Source organism: Pseudopipra pipra, chromosome W (assembly GCF_036250125.1).
Source record: "Pseudopipra pipra isolate bDixPip1 chromosome W, bDixPip1.hap1, whole genome shotgun sequence".
Lineage (NCBI taxonomy): Eukaryota > Metazoa > Chordata > Aves > Passeriformes > Pipridae > Pseudopipra > Pseudopipra pipra.
In genome coordinates this window covers 36,716,054-36,733,490 of record NC_087580.1, presented here as the reverse complement: position 1 = coordinate 36,733,490, position 17,437 = coordinate 36,716,054, and the positions used below count along the sequence as shown (strand labels likewise).

The window sequence follows — 17,437 nt, the reverse complement described above, 5'->3', positions numbered from 1 at the left end:
GGCATTTCATGACCCCCTGGAGGGTTTGTCATTGTTTACATGAGACTCAGTCCCTGAGAGGAAGTTCAAACAACTTTTCAAGAAGTCACAGTGAGATGGAAACACTGAATTTTCTTGTAGTGCTAATGAGTCTCATTGAGGGACACAACTGAGAACGCGTCCCCAGGTTCCAGTTAGAGCAGAAAACTGCAGACAGTGATGAGAAGGATGGACAAGCAAGGGAAAGGTGGCTCTGATGCTGAATAAACCTTGACTTCTTTCCTTAATCCAACTGGCCAAGACCTGACCCCCAGCTCCTGGGAAGGCAGATCCTGTCCCTGCCTCATTCCTCAGGGCTCTTCCTGGGGCACTGGGATGTGGGATGTGCAATGCCAAGGGCAGGACCATGGGGTGGCACCTGCCAGGCTGCTGAGCAGGGACAAGGAGGCCATGAGGCCCCAGGGCTGCAAGGGCCACTCCCCTCCTCCTGGCATCAGGGGCACAGACAGCAGCCCTGGCCAAAGGCCTGCAGAAGGTTGCTCTGTCAGGGCCTTTCAGCTTCTCCCCATCCCTGTCTCCTCTCCAGCCCAGGCTGTCCTACGGTGTCCATGCCCTGCCCCTTTCCCTGCAGGCTGTCGTCATCCCCCCGGCTGCCCCACCTGGCTGGCACCTTCCTGCACTGACATCTCTGCATCCTCCCTGGCTCTTCCTGCACACACAAAGCCTTGGGCTCATCCAGACTCCTTCTTTGTGACATATTGCACCACAACACTGACCTCAGAGGGAAATTTCTGAATTCCTGTCACCAGTCTAGGCCACCCCAGCTGCCCTTGGTGGCTCTAGTTGTTTTTTAGGCTGTTTTCTGACAGGAAGAAAAGCTCCACCAGCTCTCACACCCCCCTTCCAGACCTCTCAGGCTACTCCTCTACTGTCCTCAATCTTCACACCACTGACCCCTGAGTCCTCAGCCTCTATATACAGGTCATGTGCTTGAGGCCCCAAATTCCTTCCTGGGAGATCTCTGGGACCTTTCCAGGGTTTTGGAAGATAACAATAGAGTGCTCTTATCCCAGGAAACACAGAGGGACACTTTTTTCCAAGGGTTGTCTTGGCAGAATGAGGCACAATCTCTTTACACTTTCTGGCACAAGGGAGCTCTGAGCTCTGGGTACGGAGGGAGGTCCAAGTGCCAACCACTGGAGTGGGAGCTACAAATCATCAGGGCTTGTGTTCTTTGGAGGGCCAGACACTGGTGAGAGTGGGGGGTGTGTGTGCACATGGAAGGACTTGAAGGGCACAATGAACTGTCTCAAAACACTGTCAAAGCAGGAAAATCCCATAAGGCACCACAACACACAAGCACTGGTGGCAAACAGGAAGGCCTTTAATTCCAAGGACTAAAGGGAGGTGAAGCTTTGGAAGTAGCCCCCAGGACAGAATTGCACTGTGCAGAGTGTGGGAAAGAGCAGACAGCCCCAACAGGAAGCCAGGGCTGGTAAGGCAGGTCTGGGGAACCCATCCAGACAAAGATTCCCACCTGCAGACTGGAAGCACAGCGGGTAAAACTCCCACCGTGGCAAGCTGTGGGAAAGGAAGCAAGTCCTTGTAGACGTGCCAGCCCAAGCTGTGGGAACAGCATCTACCCCCCTGAACACTCGTGGCTTGGGCTGTATAAAAGTGATAGCCCAGAAGCACAACTTGGGGACCCTCCACCGAGCAGAGCAGGGTGAAGAAGGACAGGTGGGAGCCTCAGGGATCTCCATGTTGTGATACATTTACTTCATCTCTGTCTCTCTCTCACTGTCTTTCCACCACCCTCTTCTCTCTCTCTCTTTCTACTTCTTTCTGTCTCTCTCTCCCTCCTATTTACTGTTAAATCAAAGCTGGACTGCTGACTTTGGCACATGGTCTCCTTTGCAGCTGAATTTGGGCAGAGGCATCTTTTCATAATGGGAACCTGACAGTATCCATGAGGTTTTACAGTGTGGGAATGGTCACTGGATTCAATGAGGTTCCACAGAGTCACAGGGTCCATTTGGCTTCGTAAGGCTCTGTAGGGTGATAATGGACCCTTGATTCCATGAGTTTGCAAAATGTCTCAGGACTCTTTTGGTTCAAGGAGGCCCCACATATCACAGTGGCCCCTTGGTTCCATGAGATTCCACAGTGTCCCAGGATTCCTTTGTTTCCATGAGCCCTGCAGTGTCACAATGGCCCCTTGATTCCATCAGGTTCCACAGTGCCAATATGGGCCATTGATTTCTTTAGGTCCACAGTGTCCCGGGGTCCTTTGTCTCCATGACGCTCTGCAGTGTCACACTGGCCCCTTGATTACATGAGGTTCTGAAAAGTCTCAGGGTTCCTTTGGTTCCATGAGACCCTGCAGTGTCACAGTGGCCTTTGAGTCCCCAAGGTTCCTCAGTGTCACAATGGCCCCTGATTCTACGAGGTCCCAAAATGTCTCAGGGCTCCCTTGGTTCCATGAGGCCCTTCATGGAACAATTCTCCCTTGATTCCATGAGATTCCACAGTGTTCCAGGGTTCCGTTGGCTCCAGAAGGCCCTGCAGTGTCACAAGGGTCCCTTGGTTCCATAAGGTTCCATAATGTCCTTGCTGGAACACACAGGGCTGTAATGTTGTCACCCCTGCAGAGCTGCCTCCAGCTCTGGGCTCCAGCACAGGAAGGACATGGACCTGTTGGAGCGAGTGCAGAGGAGACCATCAAAGTGATCAGAGGGATGGAGCAGCTCTGCTGTGAGGAAAGGCTGAGAGAATTAGGATTGTTCAGGCTGGAGAAGAGAAGACTTTGGGGTGACCTAATTGTGGCCTTGCAGTGCCTGAAGGGAGCCAACAAGAAAGATGGACAGAGACTATTTACAAGGGCCTGGAGTGACAGGACAAGGGGAATGGCTTCACACTGAGAAAGGGAAGGATTAGATGGGATATTAGGAAGAATTTCTGGACTGTGATGGTAGTGAGATCCTGGCACAGGTTGCTCAGAGAAGTTCTGGCTGCCCCATCCCTGGAAGTGTTCATGGCCAGGTTGGATGGGGCTGTGAGCTCTGAGTCTAGTGGAAGGTGTCCCTGCCCATGGCAGGGGGTTGGACTGAGATGCTCTTTAAGGTCCCTTCCCACCCAAACCATTCCATGATTCTGTGACTGGTGGGGGATGTGGTGGTCGGAGCCAACAGGCACAGAGACCCCAAAATGATGGAGTTTTCCATTCTGGGTGGAGGAAGGAGGGGCAGCAGAACTGACACCCTGGACTGCTGGTGGTCAGACTTTGTTCTTTTTGGGAGACTGACTGATCTGGGTGTGAGTATGGATGTGCTGGAGGGCAGGAAGGCTCTGCACAGGGATCTGGACAGGCTGGATCAATAAGGCCAAGTGTCAGGGCCTGCCCTTGGCTCCCAACAACCCCCTGGAACACTCCAGGCTGGGGGCAGAGGGGCTGGAGAGCTGCTCAGCAGGAAGGGACTTGGGGGTGCTGCTTGACAGGGGCTGGATATGAGGCAGAGTGTGCCCAGGGGGGCAAGAAGGCCAAGGGCATCGTGGCCTTTGTGGAGAAGAGTGTGGCCAGCAGGAGCAGAGAACTGATTGCCCCTCTGTGCTGGGCACTGGGGAGGCCTCACCTGGAGTGCTGTGTCCAGTTGTGGCCCCTCAGTGCCAAAAGGCCCTTGAGGGGCTGGAGCGTGTCCAGAGAAGGGAACGGAGCTGGGGAAGGCTCTGGAAAACATGTCTGCTGAGGGACGGCTGAGGGAACTGGGCTGGTTGAGTCTGGAGAAGGGGAGGCTCAGGGGGGACCTCATTGCTCTCTACAGTGGCCTGAAAGGAGGTTTTAGTGGGTGTGGGAGTTGGTCTCTTCTGCAAAGCCTTTAGTGACAGGAAGAGAAGAAAGGGCCTTAAATTGCATCAGGCAAGGTTCATATTGGATATTCCAAAACCCTTTTTCCCCTGAGAGAGTGCTCAGGCATTGGAAAAAGTAGCCCAGGGAGGTGGTGGAGTCTCTGGAAGCATTCAGGTGGCATCTGGATGTAGAGCTTTGGGATGGGGTTTAGGGGTGATTCTGGTGGTGCTGGGTTGACAGTTGGACTAGAAGATCTGGAAGGTCTCTTCCAACGTTGATGATTCTGTGATTCTCTGACCTGTCATCCCTGTTTGCAGGTTTGTGCTCTAACAAGACCCTGGGGATGTTTTCTCTGTTGGGTGGGTCCACAGAGATTGTGTTGTGTGAGCCTTTTTCCCTTAGATCAAAACAAGGAGTAATTAATGATAAATCCAGCTTTCAAGTAATAACTTGGTCCAGTTTGTCCAATTGTGTACAAACAGGTGAGGAAAATCTGGAACTTTAGAAGGGTTAATTTTTTCACTCATTAGCAGGATATCCAGGGGTGCACCAAGTGCCTGCCAGTGAGGAGCACAAGAGACCAGGAGACAGTGACAATATTGTTCTAATGTTAATGTCACTGGAGCACAGAGTGAGATCACATCAAGTTATGTTTCTTTAATTAGTGATTGGGAATAAAGAGAAAATCACATTGTTGATGACACTTTAGGATTTATTTCACACTCTTAACAACAAGGTATTTTGCAGCTGGACTTTGAATAAGGTTCCATGGTATATTGCAAATTTCTATCTCAAGTTAACACTCTACTTCTTCCCAAAGAAATTCTCAGCAGTTAACACCCTTTCATCATCTGGCTCTTTCCCTGATGGCTTGAGTTTGTTGCTCCTTTGAATAAATACCCATTTGACACAATGCACTGGGCAGCTTCTGCCAAGTGCCACTGAATCTCACTTCTTCCCTTGTCTTGAGGTAGTTGTGCTTTAAGAATCTGGCTGTTCAGATGCCCTGAAATGTCTCTAGTATTTCAATGGGAAGAAGCTTCAAGATGTGCTGTTTGGCACACATGAAAAATTCCCTGCCCAGAGAGCCATGGAAATGTAGGTGCTGCTCAGTAATGCCCCTTGACTGGGACAGGCACTGCTGAGGATGTTTTCCTTCCCCTCTCTGATTCCATTCCCACTGTTTTGTACAGACTCCTTGGGGTCAGATTTTGCACTGTACAGTTTGATAAGTTAGTGCAGATGTGTGTTTGCAGGCATGTTCTTCTTCTGCATTCCCTGATCAAATTCAGGAAACTGATAGCTGGCTTGAGCTTTTTTTTTTCCTCCATAGTACTATTTTTATTTATTTCTACAGAACAGCTTGAGAAAATGAAGGTACACTTAGCCCCAGTTTCCTTGCTGCTGTAATCTCTTGACCTTTTTTTCTTTTCCCCTCCCCCAAACTGAAACCCAAGCTCAGGAATGTGGTTGGAATTCCAGGCCCCAGTCTGGGGGAGGTGACACTTTCAGTCCCCAGGGGTAGAAGCCAATTGCTTTGTTTATCAACAGGCAAAGGACAGCCCAGGATTTCTGGTTCTCCAAGCAGCAGCACTGGCAGGGAAGAGAGCTGCTGGCTTGGATGGCAGATGGTTGATAGATAAGTAGTGATGGCTCACAGGGGGAGAGGAAAAACGTGTTATTTGGGGGTGTAAAGCGGGGGGGATGACAAGCTAACAAGGTAGTGGAAGCCACGGGAACAGGAAAAGGAGGGCTTAGAGGAGACAGATCAGGACAGAAGGAAAGACCCTCATGTTTCAGCCCCTGAATATCAAAACTTAGGAGATAATGAGGGAAAGTAGAAATGAAGCTCACCTGTCCTTTGGTGAGTTTCCAAATGGATCAGCTGTCATATTTTAAGGAGGGTGTATTCCAGGGAACTGAACACAGAAAAGTGACCCCATCAAATGACACATGCATAGGGATTCCTTATGGGTGATTTTTATATGAGAGAACACATACACATGCAAAGATTTGAAAACATTTGGAATAAAAAATATTGAAAAAGAGCCAAATCTATAAATAGACACTTGGAGAGACACTGAGTACAAACAATATATTTGCATTTTCATGTTTTGCTCATGTGCACATGTAAATCAGTTTGTAGGACCAACACATCTGTTCTAGAACAAGCAGCAGTCACAAGTATTGAGGCCATGTTGCTGAGAACACAGCTGCAATGGGCAGGGCACGTCTCCAGGATGAAGGACCAACCACCGCCTCCCTAAGATCCTGCTCTATGGTGAACTTGCCACCGGCTGCCGCAAGAGAGGAGCCCCGAAGAAAAGATACAAGGACTCCCTGAAACAACATCTTAGCCTTGGCCACATTGATCACCATCACTGGTCTACTCTGGCCTCCAATCGTGAGGCCTGGAGACACACTATCTATAATGCAGCTGATGCTTTCGAGAAAGCACGCCGGATCACCCTTGAGGAGAAAAGACAACGCAGAAAGAATCTTGCCTTGCAGAATATGCCACCTAAGGAGTCTTTCTGCTGTACCTTTTGCAACCGGACATGCCTATCTTGTATTGGCCTTTTTAGCCACCAACGCGCTTGCAACAAACTTGGGTAGAGCCCTCCCCAAATCTTCGTTCACGAAGCTCAGCCATGACAACTAAAATAAGAAGGATTACTTACAGGGATGGTAAAGGTATGGTCAGTCACACGAATCACAACATCAGGTGCAGCCAAGAAGGGATCTGAGTGACAGGGACACACCATGGCTGAGTCATTAAGCCAGTCAGGAAGAGTTAGCAGATACAGTGAATTCCCCCTAGAACAGTGTCATCCTGATGGGACATCCGGGCAGGGCTTGCTCTGCTCAGCATTCCCTGCCTCCTCTTGGGATTCTTGAGGGAAAGCCTCTGGCAAGTCCTGGCCCAAGGAGACCTGCCATCACCCCAAGTCCTGGCAAGGCTGAAACAGGAGGCCAGGCCCAAAAGAGTTAACTAAGAAATTTGGGCCTGCAAACAAGTTACCAACATCCAAAATGATCTGTGCTCATTCTGTTCTACTTATTGGACCAAAGCTTCAGAGAATAGTACAAGAACATGTAATAGGCCTAGAGGTGATAAATTAGAAATACAGCAGGATCAGGTAGACATTTGAATAGGAGAAATAGGCCGGGAGCCAGGGCTTTTTCCAAGCTTCAGTGAGCGGGTCAAGAACAATGGAAAGGAAGGGTCAAGCTGAAGAAGATGAGTTGAAGCCCCTTCCCCTATGGAGGAAGATGGGAACTACCCTCCGAAATGGGGAGCCAAGACAAGCACCGCCCCAAGCCCCGCCTGAGCTCCACCTATACTCCGCCTATTATTAATATGCATTGATAGATGTTGTAATCACTTGAATATGCATTTAATCATATCTGAAAATTGTATAAAAGTGTTGATTTTCTGAGGAGCCGGCGAGCAAGTTTGTCCAGCGCGAGCTGGCTTGCTCCCAACGTTGAATAAACAAATACCTTGCTGCTTAAAGATAAAAAAGTCTCTGAGCAGTTTTTCAGACCGATTTTTTGGATTCAGGGCTGCTGCCTGTCTCCTGCCCCAAAGAGCTGTGCCCCCGGGGGACTTCTCTACCAGAGGGCAGCCAAAGCCAAGGGGCACTGAGGTCTGCCCTCTTGCAGGTGGCTGTTGGGAGCGGCAGCTGGAGCAATTAGTGGCAAGACTTGGCATCTGTCAGAAGCTGTTGCTCCTTCCTGGCATGATTTTTGGGTGGAAGTGATTAGCAGCAGCACAAAGCCACCATCAGCTGCTGAGTTTCACAGGACAAGTAGATTGGACAGAGAGACTCAAGCTTCCTTGTGTTCTTTTTGCTTGTTTTCTTGCCTTCTGGAAAAAAAATCAGCCCAGTTTCGCATGTTCAACACTCCAATGTCTGTGTGCTCAGCTGTGGCCAGCAGCTGATGTCCAGTCCATTGGGGAAGTGCAGGGGACAGGGAGAAGTCTGGGATGAGAAGCTGTTCTGTGTCTGCCATGAAGGTGCCACCCGCCTGAAGGAGCAGCCAAGAGAAGTGCTGGAAGCAGAGACATTCTGTGCTGGAAACAGGTAGTTTCTGCTCTCAGGTGGACACAGGGCCCACTTGTTGCCAGGGGTCCAGGAGATTGGATCCGGGAACAAGGCAGGGCCATGCACTGGTAGGGAATGGGCTCCAGCAGGACCAAAGGAGGAACATCCAGCAGCAAAGTGTGAGCTGGTGAACTGGGCCATCTCTTCAGCAGACACCACAGTGCTTACTTCCCTCCATCCCTGAAGCTCCACCACACCAGGCCCTGCTTTGCTTCAGCTTCTGCTGCTTCTTCCTTTGTTGCCCTCAAGTGCTGGATGTAGAGTTTAGAAGCCCATGCCCGTGTTTTGAAGGTGCCTGCATGGAGGAGAGGTTGAACAGCTGCAGCCCAAGGCTGGTGTCCCAGCAGAGTCTCTAAGGATGGCACCAGTGGTGCTGGCTGGGGACACCTGAGTGTGGAAGGCGTGTCCAGCCTCAAGCAGGGCCGTTGAAGTCAGTCAGGATGTCAGGCTGCAGCTGGAGCTGCCAAGGGTTGCTGTGAGGCTGAGGAGTCACTGGAAAGCTGTGGTGGCCACTTGCCCTGAAGCCTTTTGCCAAAGTGGGTGCAACTGTGCCCACAGTCTGCCCACTTTTGGTGTCCTGGCGGGTGTGGGTGCCTGGGTGAGGAGGCCCAGGCGTTGTGGGTGCTGCTGCTCCTGGGCAGCCTCTGGTGCTGTTGTCTGTGGGGCGGAGCCGCTTGGGCAGCAGCGAGTGCGCAGCCCTGCCCGAGGAGCCCAGCGCCCTGCCCGTGGTGGTAGCAGCTCTGTGGGCCCAGAGCTCTGGCTCAGGGGGGTGTCAGCCACAGCCCTGTGGCCTGGGCAGCTGTGGGGGCCCGGGCTGGCCGCCAGCCCTGCCTGTGCCACTGCCCCTCGCCGGCAGCACCCGGCGGACGTGCCCTGGCAGGGCCCCCTTGCCCTCCTTGTCCCCAGCCAGGCCAGCCTGGCCCCCTTGGGGGTGTGCCCACCCTGCTGCTGAGGCCCGGCCTCCAGGGCTTCTGCCACAGGGCTGGGAGAGGCCTCGGGAAAGCACGAGAGCAGCCGGCTGGCAGGGAAGGAGGTGGCTGCCTGGGGGCTGCTTATGGCCTCTGCTTCCCCAGTCCTGGGGGCTTTTCCCTCCACCCTGCCCCTTGGGGCCTGCGCCCAGTCTGTCCCCTCACAGCCTTCTGCAACCCACCCCCTCCCAGATTCCCCTCAAGGCTTCCTGCTCCCTTGTCCCATCAGGGCCTCCACAGCACCTCAACCCTTCCTGGCCTCCCAGCGCCCCCTCCCCTGCGGGTCTCCCCCAGCCCCGCCAACCTGCCCGGCAGCGGCGCCGCCCTGAAGGAGCTCCAGAGGAGCTGCTCCAGAGCCACTTGGGAGCCTGGAGCAATCCAGCCAGTAACACACAGGCAGGACACCGACGCTGCTTCCTGGCTGGGGAGGGCTTGTGGCCATCTCCAAGGACAAGGTGCTCAGGGATCCCCACAGCTCCAGCCTCTGCCCCTCCCCACTCTGCTGCAAGCGTTGAGGATCCAGAAGAGCCATCAAAGGCCAAGGGGCTTCTGCCCACTTTTGCTGGCACGCTGCACAGTGGGGCAAGTGTTGCTGAGCACAAGGAGCCCTTTTCCCCTCTTCCCCAAGGCCCTGTGCACCCTGGGCACCAAAAAAACCTCCTGGGCTTCTGTATGTGATAACATGGATGTAATATTCCCATGCTGGGCTCAAAGGAGGTGCTTGCAGGGAAGAGGCATCTTCCCCACAGGCTCAGGTGGCCCCAGGAGATGGAGCTTCCTGCATCAGTTCTCCACAGAGCTGCAGCAGCACAGGCAGACACTGCCCTGGGGAAAAGGTTGGGTCTTCCACGCCCTGCACAGCCAGTCTTGGAGCTGCTGGAATCTGCAGTAGGGAGCCATCTGTACAGCACTTGGCACGTAGCAGTGTTGAATTGCCAGGCCTGCCATGGCGAGTCTGATGTCTTCTGTCATGCCTCTATGGGCTGGAAGAGGCAGGAACGGAGACTACCAGAATGGGAAGAATGAAGTTCTCCGTACAGCTCTGATGATGTGGAGCGTTTCCTGGGCCAGGTTTGAGACGGCAGGGCTGTCATCAGTCATATCTTGAAGGGCTGGAAGAGAAAGGAAGAGAGCCAAGGTGAGAGGCCAGGGGTGTGGGGACGTGAGGAGCCCCTCCTGCCAGGGCCATCCCAGCCAGCTCTTGCCATGGCCAGGAGGGAGCAGGGCCCAAGGGGATCAGCTGGAAGGTGCCCTCGCTCACCTTGGCAGATGAGCTGCAGCTCTGGCTGCTCCTGCTTCATGGACCTGGCGGCGATCCCTGGGAACACAGAGCCTGTCAGGCCCCAGAGGCACAGGTCCCCCGCAGCGGCGCTGCCAGCCCGGCCACACGGCCTCCTGCCCTGGCAGGGCTGAGCCCGGGGCCTTCCCGCATGGGGACGCCCCAGGGCTGGGCTGGCACAGGGCGGCAGCAGGCGCTCGGGGCCACTCGGGGCTCCACATGCCCTGGGCCGCATCCTGCTGCCGCTGCAGCAGCCGGGGCTGGGGCCGAGCTGCAGCGGGGTGGGGAGGGACCCCGGCCTTGTGGCTCACCCAGAAACTTGATGGCCAGCTTTCGCAGGGGCTCCTCTGGGCTCTCCAGGAACGGCAGGGCCTGGCGCACGTACTGGCCCACTCGGCTCCTGTCCTTTTCCAGCTGCAAAGAGCGCCAGGGCATGGAGGGAAGGCTGGGCTCAGGCTCTGCCCCTTGGCCGGGCACTCCCTGCCCCCAGCACGGGGCTCCCCTGCCCACAGAGCCCTGAGGCCTGGCCAGCAGCCACTGGGGCCAGGCTTTGGGGGGAGCAGAGGGCTGGGTGCTCCTGGGGAGCCGTGGGGTGGGGCTTTGGGGCCGTCCTTACCAGGCACTCGGGAAACCTCCACGGCTGCTCCATGGTCACCAAGTGCTCAAGATCTCTCCACTTCAAGAACCTGGCTGCACCAAACAGTGCTCTCCGAGAGGCCTGCACAGCAACAGAGAGCGGGCCATGGCACCACAGCCCAGGGCACAGCACCCACATCCCTGCACCAAGGCCAGGAGGAGGCTGCAGGCGACCATGGGCCAGGGCAGGAGGCACAGCAGCCTCCTGCCATGGGGACAACAGAGCCCACGAGTCCTCACCTCTGCCACACGCTGGTTCTCATTGTGCCAGTTGAAGTAGAATGGCACCAGACTCAGGTACACGTGTGGCTTTAGGCTCTTGTTCCTCTCTGTCGCTTCCATCAGCTCCCGGAAGAGGAGCATGGAGAGCTGCTGCAGCTGGCTGTGCTCCTGGTGCAAAGGAAGAGGAAAAGACCTCAGCACTGGCTTCTCCAGGCCCACCGGGGCACAGGCCTGAAAAGACACTGGGCCCAAAGTTTCCTGGCAGCACTCAGTGCCCACGATGAGGGGCACAGAGCCTTACGTTGTCAAAGAGTGGCCGCAGCGCCTCAAGCAACTTCAGGGCAGTAGGGGTGGATATTTTGATGATTTTCAAGCCCAGCACATTGATGAACGCAGAGAGGGTCATCTGAACCGCGTCCGTGTCTGCATCCTGCAGTAGCTCCAGGAGGCTTTCATTCAGGCTCCAGATGCTCTTAGCCTGTGTGGAACACAATGCTGTGGTGCAGCCCCACGCTGCTGCCGCGGGGCCCAGAGGCCAAAGGTGCGTCCCAAAGGAGTCGGGCAGCTGAACGGGGAGGAGGAGAGCTGGGAGCAGCTGCCACAGCTGCCAAAGGCCAGCCAAGGCCAAGCTACTGCCTTGCACAGCCGCACGCTGCCGGCCCAGCTTCAGCCCCTGCCCCCTGCTCACCATTGAGGGAGCCTTGCTGAGCACCACCAGGCCTCGGAGCGCCAGGCGACGCCTCTCCGGGCACTGACTGCGCAGGTGCCTGGAAATAATCTGCAGGACGCTGGGCCCATATTGTCTGGGGTTCAGGCAGTGCAGGACCTGAAAGGCAGGGAGCAGTGACAGGGTGCCCGGCCAGCAGGAGCCCGGACCCGCCCGGGGCTGGGCCCAGGCAGCAGCACAGGGTGCAGGCACCGTCCCGGGCGGCTGCGGCTGTGAGAGGGCAGAGAGGGGGAGGCAGCTGGGCCAGGCAGCGCTCGCCATCAGGCTCACCTCCACCAGGAACGCCAGGGCAGGCAGTTCCCACAGGGGCTCTCCCCTGCTGAGCCGCGGGAGCAGGCTGACGGCGATGCTGCGGCAGAAGGAGCGGGATACATGGCACAGCTCCCTGCAAGGGGGAATAAAGGTGCCAGAGACCCTGAGCCAGGTGGGCAAAGCTCTCCTGGGACTGACTCACACAGGCCTGGTCTTTGGCCACCAGCCCAGGAGAGGACGTGGGCACTTTGGGAGGTGGCTCCTCCTGTGCAGCCGCCCCTCTCTGCCTTTTCCACTCTGCTCAGCCATCCCTGGCTGCCAAGGCCCTCTGGCCCAGCACACAGGCACTGTGAGGGGTGGCCTGTGCACAGGGCAGAAATGACCTGTGGGGGTGTGGGGCAGTGGGGAGAAAGGGCTCTCACCTGGCCAGCAGACCCACTGCATAGTGGTGGCTGTCAGCCTTGAGGAGCATGTCCCAGCCACTCTTGCGACCGATCGCCATCAACACGTCCTCATCCAGCAGCTGGCGCAGCAGGGCTTTAACAGTCTGCACTGCAAACCTGTGTGCAGAGCACAGCCCAGGTCAGGCACAGAGCCCTGGCCCCAGCCCCGAGGGCGTGGCAGGGAGAGGGGACTGGGATGGAGCACCTGTTGGGGTTGGGGGGAAGGCTGCGCTGCTCCCGGCATCGCCTCCAGAAGGTCTCGACCTCCTCTGACATCTCCTCTGTGCTGATGAAAACTTGGAAGAGCAGAGTCAGAAGGAGGCGCGGGAAATTGTCCTTCAATGCACTTGGGCACCAGGAGTGGGAGAGCTGGAGGATCTCCCAGAGTGCCACAGTTGCCTGCCAAAGACAAAGCACCCAGAGACAGCTCTCAGGGCCCAGATGTCCATGTGGCAGGGCCCAAGCGTGGCAGGGACAGGCCAGAGGAGACACAGGGGGATCCCCCAGCCTGGTGTCCCTGAACCTGCCCCTAAGCTAGGCTTGCAGCCCAGTGCCTGGGGCAGGGAGAAGCAGTGGTGAGGAAGGATGGAAAGGCGTCCCAGAGGCAACCTGGGGGCGAGCAGAGGCCAGCTCAAGAAACTCACAGCCAGGGCAAAGACATCCCTCTCATCCCCATCAGAGGTGCGTCTCCTGTGCGCTGGCCAGTATTCCAGCACATGGAAGAGGATCTGCAGCACCGGCTCCTTAGTCCCTCTGGAGGAGATGAGCGTCTTCCACATGGTGCGAGCAGCTCTGTGGAGTCACAACTCTGGCTCAGGGGGGTCTGGGACACAGCTCTGTGGCCTGGGCAACTGCGAGGCCCAGGTGACAGAGCCACGGTGCCTTGTGGGGCAGGGAGGCAGGCTGGTCTCAGGATTGGAGGCTGACATGCCAAAGCTGGCAAAGAGAGGAGCTGGAGTGTCCTGGAAGTCTCCATCTCTCTGGCACCCCATTTGGGACAGGCTGTCCAGGGGGATGGGGTCTAAAGGCAGGTGAGCCTTCAAGGCAGGTGGGCCCCATACCTGTCACAGGCTGGGGCAGAGCGCAGCAGGGTCACTGCAACATCCATGGGGTGTGCCTTGGTCAGCAGGACCAGAGTCTTTTCCAGCCTGTGCTCATCAGACACATTGGATGTGAGCCACTGATGGATGCACCTGACTATGGCCGGCACCTGGAGGGGACACAGGGGACAGTTGGAGAGCTACCAGAGCCAGTAACTTGCCCAGTTTCCCCCAAGAAGTGCTCCCCTTGTCACCAATCTCTGCTGGTCTAAAAGGCTGAGGGGACCCAGAGCAGCCGACGTGAGGGGCCACAGCATCCCTGGGGGACTGGAGCCCTGGCCACAGGCTGCTTACTTGCTTTGCTTTGTAGACATCGTTCTCCACCAGCATATCCAGCAGGGCAGCGCTGGTCTGGGCATTGAAGAGGTCCGAGTTTGCCGTGGCCCCAGTGGCCATGAAAGTGGCCTCTTCATGCCAAATGCACCTGATGAATCTGCAAACCAGCTACAGGAGAAAGGCAAGGAAGAGAGAGGGATGTCCCCTGGAGGGCTGCGACAGCGGTGCTGGGCTGAGCAGTGAGAGCAGGCCCAGCCCAGGCGGGGATGGCTGCAGGTACCTGTGCTGCCCTGCGGAAGCGGCCACGGGCACGGAGCTGCTCTTCTGTCCGCTCCTGGCCTGCATCTGGCAAAGAGCGAGCGTGCTCAGAGCTGAGGGTGTGCGGGAGAGGCCGGAGAACACAGCCCAGGCCTGGGCTCCAGGAGCAGGCAGGGCCAGCCCCGGGATGCCCAGTGGATGGAGCACGGCTGCCAGGAGATCAGCCCCGGCCCCTCTGCCCCCCTCCCTTTCCCTGGGCATGTCCAGAGGGGATGGGACAGGATGAGGCCAAGGGGGCTGCAGCCACCAGCCCTGTGGCCCAGCTCCAGCACTCACCCTCCTGCGGGGGCTGCACCTGCTGCACCTCTTCAGGCTGCTGTGCTGGAGCAGCCCTAGGGCTTTCCTCCTTCTCCTCCTCCTTCACCCAGGCCAGCTTGGGCACCGTAGGGGGTCTCTGCTGCATGTCTCCGTCTGGCGTTATGGCTACCTGCAGCAGAGATGCCATTAAAAAAGCTTTGGCTTTCCAAGTCCTGCAGTCGTGCCTTGAAGGCAGCTGCAAGAGAGAAGCCTGGGAAATGCCTCGCCTCATCCAGTCCCACTGTCTGGCCTCGAGGGCACCTGCCCCAGGGACTGGAGATGCCTTGAGCAGCCCCAGGTCCCCAGGTCCCACAGTCTGGCCTGGAGGATGCACAGGGGAGAGGTGGAGAGCTGCCAGAGTGAGCAACTTGCCCAGCTTCCCCCGAGAAATGCTTCCCTTCCCAGCACACTGTGCCAGCCTCAAAGGCTGAGGGGGCCCAGCGCACCCAGCTTGGGGGGCCACAGGCTGCTTACTTCAGCAGAGACAGCTCTCTCCTCAAGAAACTCCAGGCTGGGGGTATCGGCCAGGCGCTGAACAGGCCCGGCGTCAGTGCTCGCCACGCCCTCCGTCGTTGTGGCGTCGACCTCCTCCGTGAGACCAGGCAGCACAGAGTCACAGTGTGACACATCATCGATGGACGTGGTGTCCCAGTGGGTTGTCTGATCACTGGTTGCGGTGTCACACTTTGCTGGGACAGCAGTCGACGCGGTGCTGACATCAGGATTTGTCACCTGGGTCGGGATGGTGTCAGGCTGGGCCTGGACATCAGCTGGTGTGATCCTGGCCTTTCTACGCCGACTGCCCATGAATTTCATAAATGTCTGCAGGAGAAAGAAGGGCAGGGAAGAGAGGGATGTCCCCTGGAGGGCCGCAACAGCGGTGCTGGGCTGAGCAGTGAGAGCAGGCCCAGCCCAGGCGGGGATGGCTGCAGGTACCTGTGCTGCCCTGCGGAAGCGGCCACGGGCACGGAGCTGCTCTTCTGTCCGCTCCTGGCCTGCATCTGGCAAAGAGCGAGCGTGCTCAGAGCTGAAGGTGTGCGGGAGAGGCCGGAGAACACATCCCAGGCCTGGGCTCCAGGAGCAGGCAGGGCCAGCCCCGGGATGCCCAGTGGATGGAGCACGGCTGCCGGGAGATCAGCCCCTCTGCCCCCCTCCCTTTCCCTGGGCATGTCTAGACGGGATGGGACAGGATGAGGCCAAGGGGACTGCAGCCACCAGCCCTGTGGCCCAGTTCCAGCACTCACCCTCCTGCGGGGGCTGCACCTGCTGCACCTCTTCAGGCTGCTGTGCTGGAGCAGCCCCAGGGCTTTCCTCCTCCTTCTTCCTCCGGAACAGCCTGAGCAGGCTGAAGCGTCTCCCTGCCATGCCACAGTCTGGTGTCCAGGGCACCTGCAAGAGAGAAAGAGAACCTCGGAGAAACTCCGGGCTCTAAGTCCTGCAGAATGGCCTTGAGGCCACCTGCCGCAGGGATTGGAGACACCTCGGAGAAGCTCCGGGTCTCCAAGTCCTGCAAAAGGGTCTTGAGAGCACCTGACACAGGGCTTAGAGACACCTCGGAGAAACTCCGGGTCTCCAAGTCCTGCAAAGGGTCTCAAGGGCACCTGCCACAGGAATTAGAGACACCTCGGAGAAACTCCGGGTCTCCAAATCCTGTGGAAATGCCTCGAGGTCACCTGAAAGAGAGAAAATCCTCTAAAACGCTCCGGGTCAGCAAGGCACGAGTTGGCTGCGCGGGGGCTCCGCACAGCACCGCTCTGTCCCGTCCTGTCCCGTCGCCTGCTCCGAGGAGCACTGTTGACACTGTGGCCGTGTCACCAGCAGCACCTCTGTCACCGCGGGTCATAAAGGGCCCTTGGACACCCTGCCCCCTTCCATCCCACCGGCCGTGCCCAGCGTGTCACAAAGGGCCCTGGGACACAGTGCCACGTGGCCTGGGGCCTCCCCCAGCCCCGCCAACCTGCCCCACCTTGGAGGGAATCCACTCTCTAAAGTATCTAATCTGGCTGGACCTGAACTGTAGGAACGGCTCAAGAAATGAGCAAACACTCCCCTCCTGTGCCTGCTCACGGCAGCACAAGGAGCCCCCTCGGCCGCCGACTCAGTCGCAGCAGGAAGGGCACGGGGCCTTCCACACAAGCTGGCACGGCCTCCTTGGGAGAAGTGCTGGCTGGTGGCCATCCTAAACATGGGGGGCTGACACCGAGAAGGAAGGTGTGGGCAAGGGCACCAATGCTGTTGGGAGCCCTTTGGCCAGGGCTGCACCCAAATCAGCAGCTGTGGCAAGTCCTGGCCCAAGGAGACCTGCCACTGCCCCGAGTCCTGGCAAGGGTGCTGCTTGTCTCCTGCCCCAAAGAGCTGTGCCCTCATGTATTATTTCGTTTGAATACATGCCCGGAATAAAGACAAGTACAACAGACATTCAAACAGTACAAAAAATCTTTTATTGCAGTGAGAATAAAAACTAGCAAAGAGAATCAAAAGCTAAAACAGAATACAAAAAAACTGCTTTATCAGTTGGCATTCATACAATACTATGAACAGCTTTTGTTATAGTATTAACTAGTAAAAAGGGAATTAAAGGAACATTTAAAGGATATTAAAACAATACTACGAGTGGCTTTTAATACTATATTAACTGGTAAAAAGGGAATTAAAAGGATATAAAAAAGGATATAAAACAGTGGCTTTCTCAGTTACTTCCTCTCAATAAACTGTGCTTACCCACACAGACAGGTCAGGGCTGCCAGGATCTGCAGCAGCTGGTCGGTGCCCGTGCTTAGCGGGCGTCCCGGTAGAACAACACAGTCTCCATGGCAGGATGAGGATCGCTCACCCCAGCAGTCCTGACACCCCATTTTATCAGCTCCACATTGCACCACGTAAGGCCAGTACACAGTATAAGGTGATGCCTGAGTGGCAGCCAAACCCCACCTGTTCATCACCTGATAGCAACAGTCTGTGCCTGCCCTGCTGTAGGGCAAGGG

The 17,437-nt window shown here is 56.5% G+C and overlaps 2 protein-coding genes across 2 annotated transcripts in view; one reads left to right on the top strand and one right to left on the bottom strand.

The window, feature by feature from the left end:
• The window catches only part of LOC135405269 (zinc finger protein 160-like), a 292,050-nt gene that overhangs the window by 262,547 nt on the left and 12,066 nt on the right, over window positions 1-17,437 (top strand). The window lies entirely within an intron of this gene.
• Window positions 8,100-15,970, bottom strand: LOC135404659 (maestro heat-like repeat-containing protein family member 6). Its single transcript, XM_064639392.1, has 16 exons — window positions 15,698-15,970; window positions 15,390-15,454; window positions 14,928-15,275; window positions 14,433-14,583; window positions 14,119-14,183; window positions 13,857-14,006; window positions 13,524-13,672; window positions 13,107-13,254; window positions 12,668-12,861; window positions 12,442-12,579; window positions 12,038-12,152; window positions 11,692-11,866; window positions 11,059-11,336; window positions 10,799-10,900; window positions 10,494-10,596; window positions 8,100-8,230 (listed from the first exon to the last, which is right to left on the bottom strand). Exons 1-16 carry the CDS (start codon window positions 15,816-15,818, stop codon window positions 8,100-8,102), a joined length of 2,433 nt encoding a protein of 810 aa, XP_064495462.1. The 5' UTR covers window positions 15,819-15,970.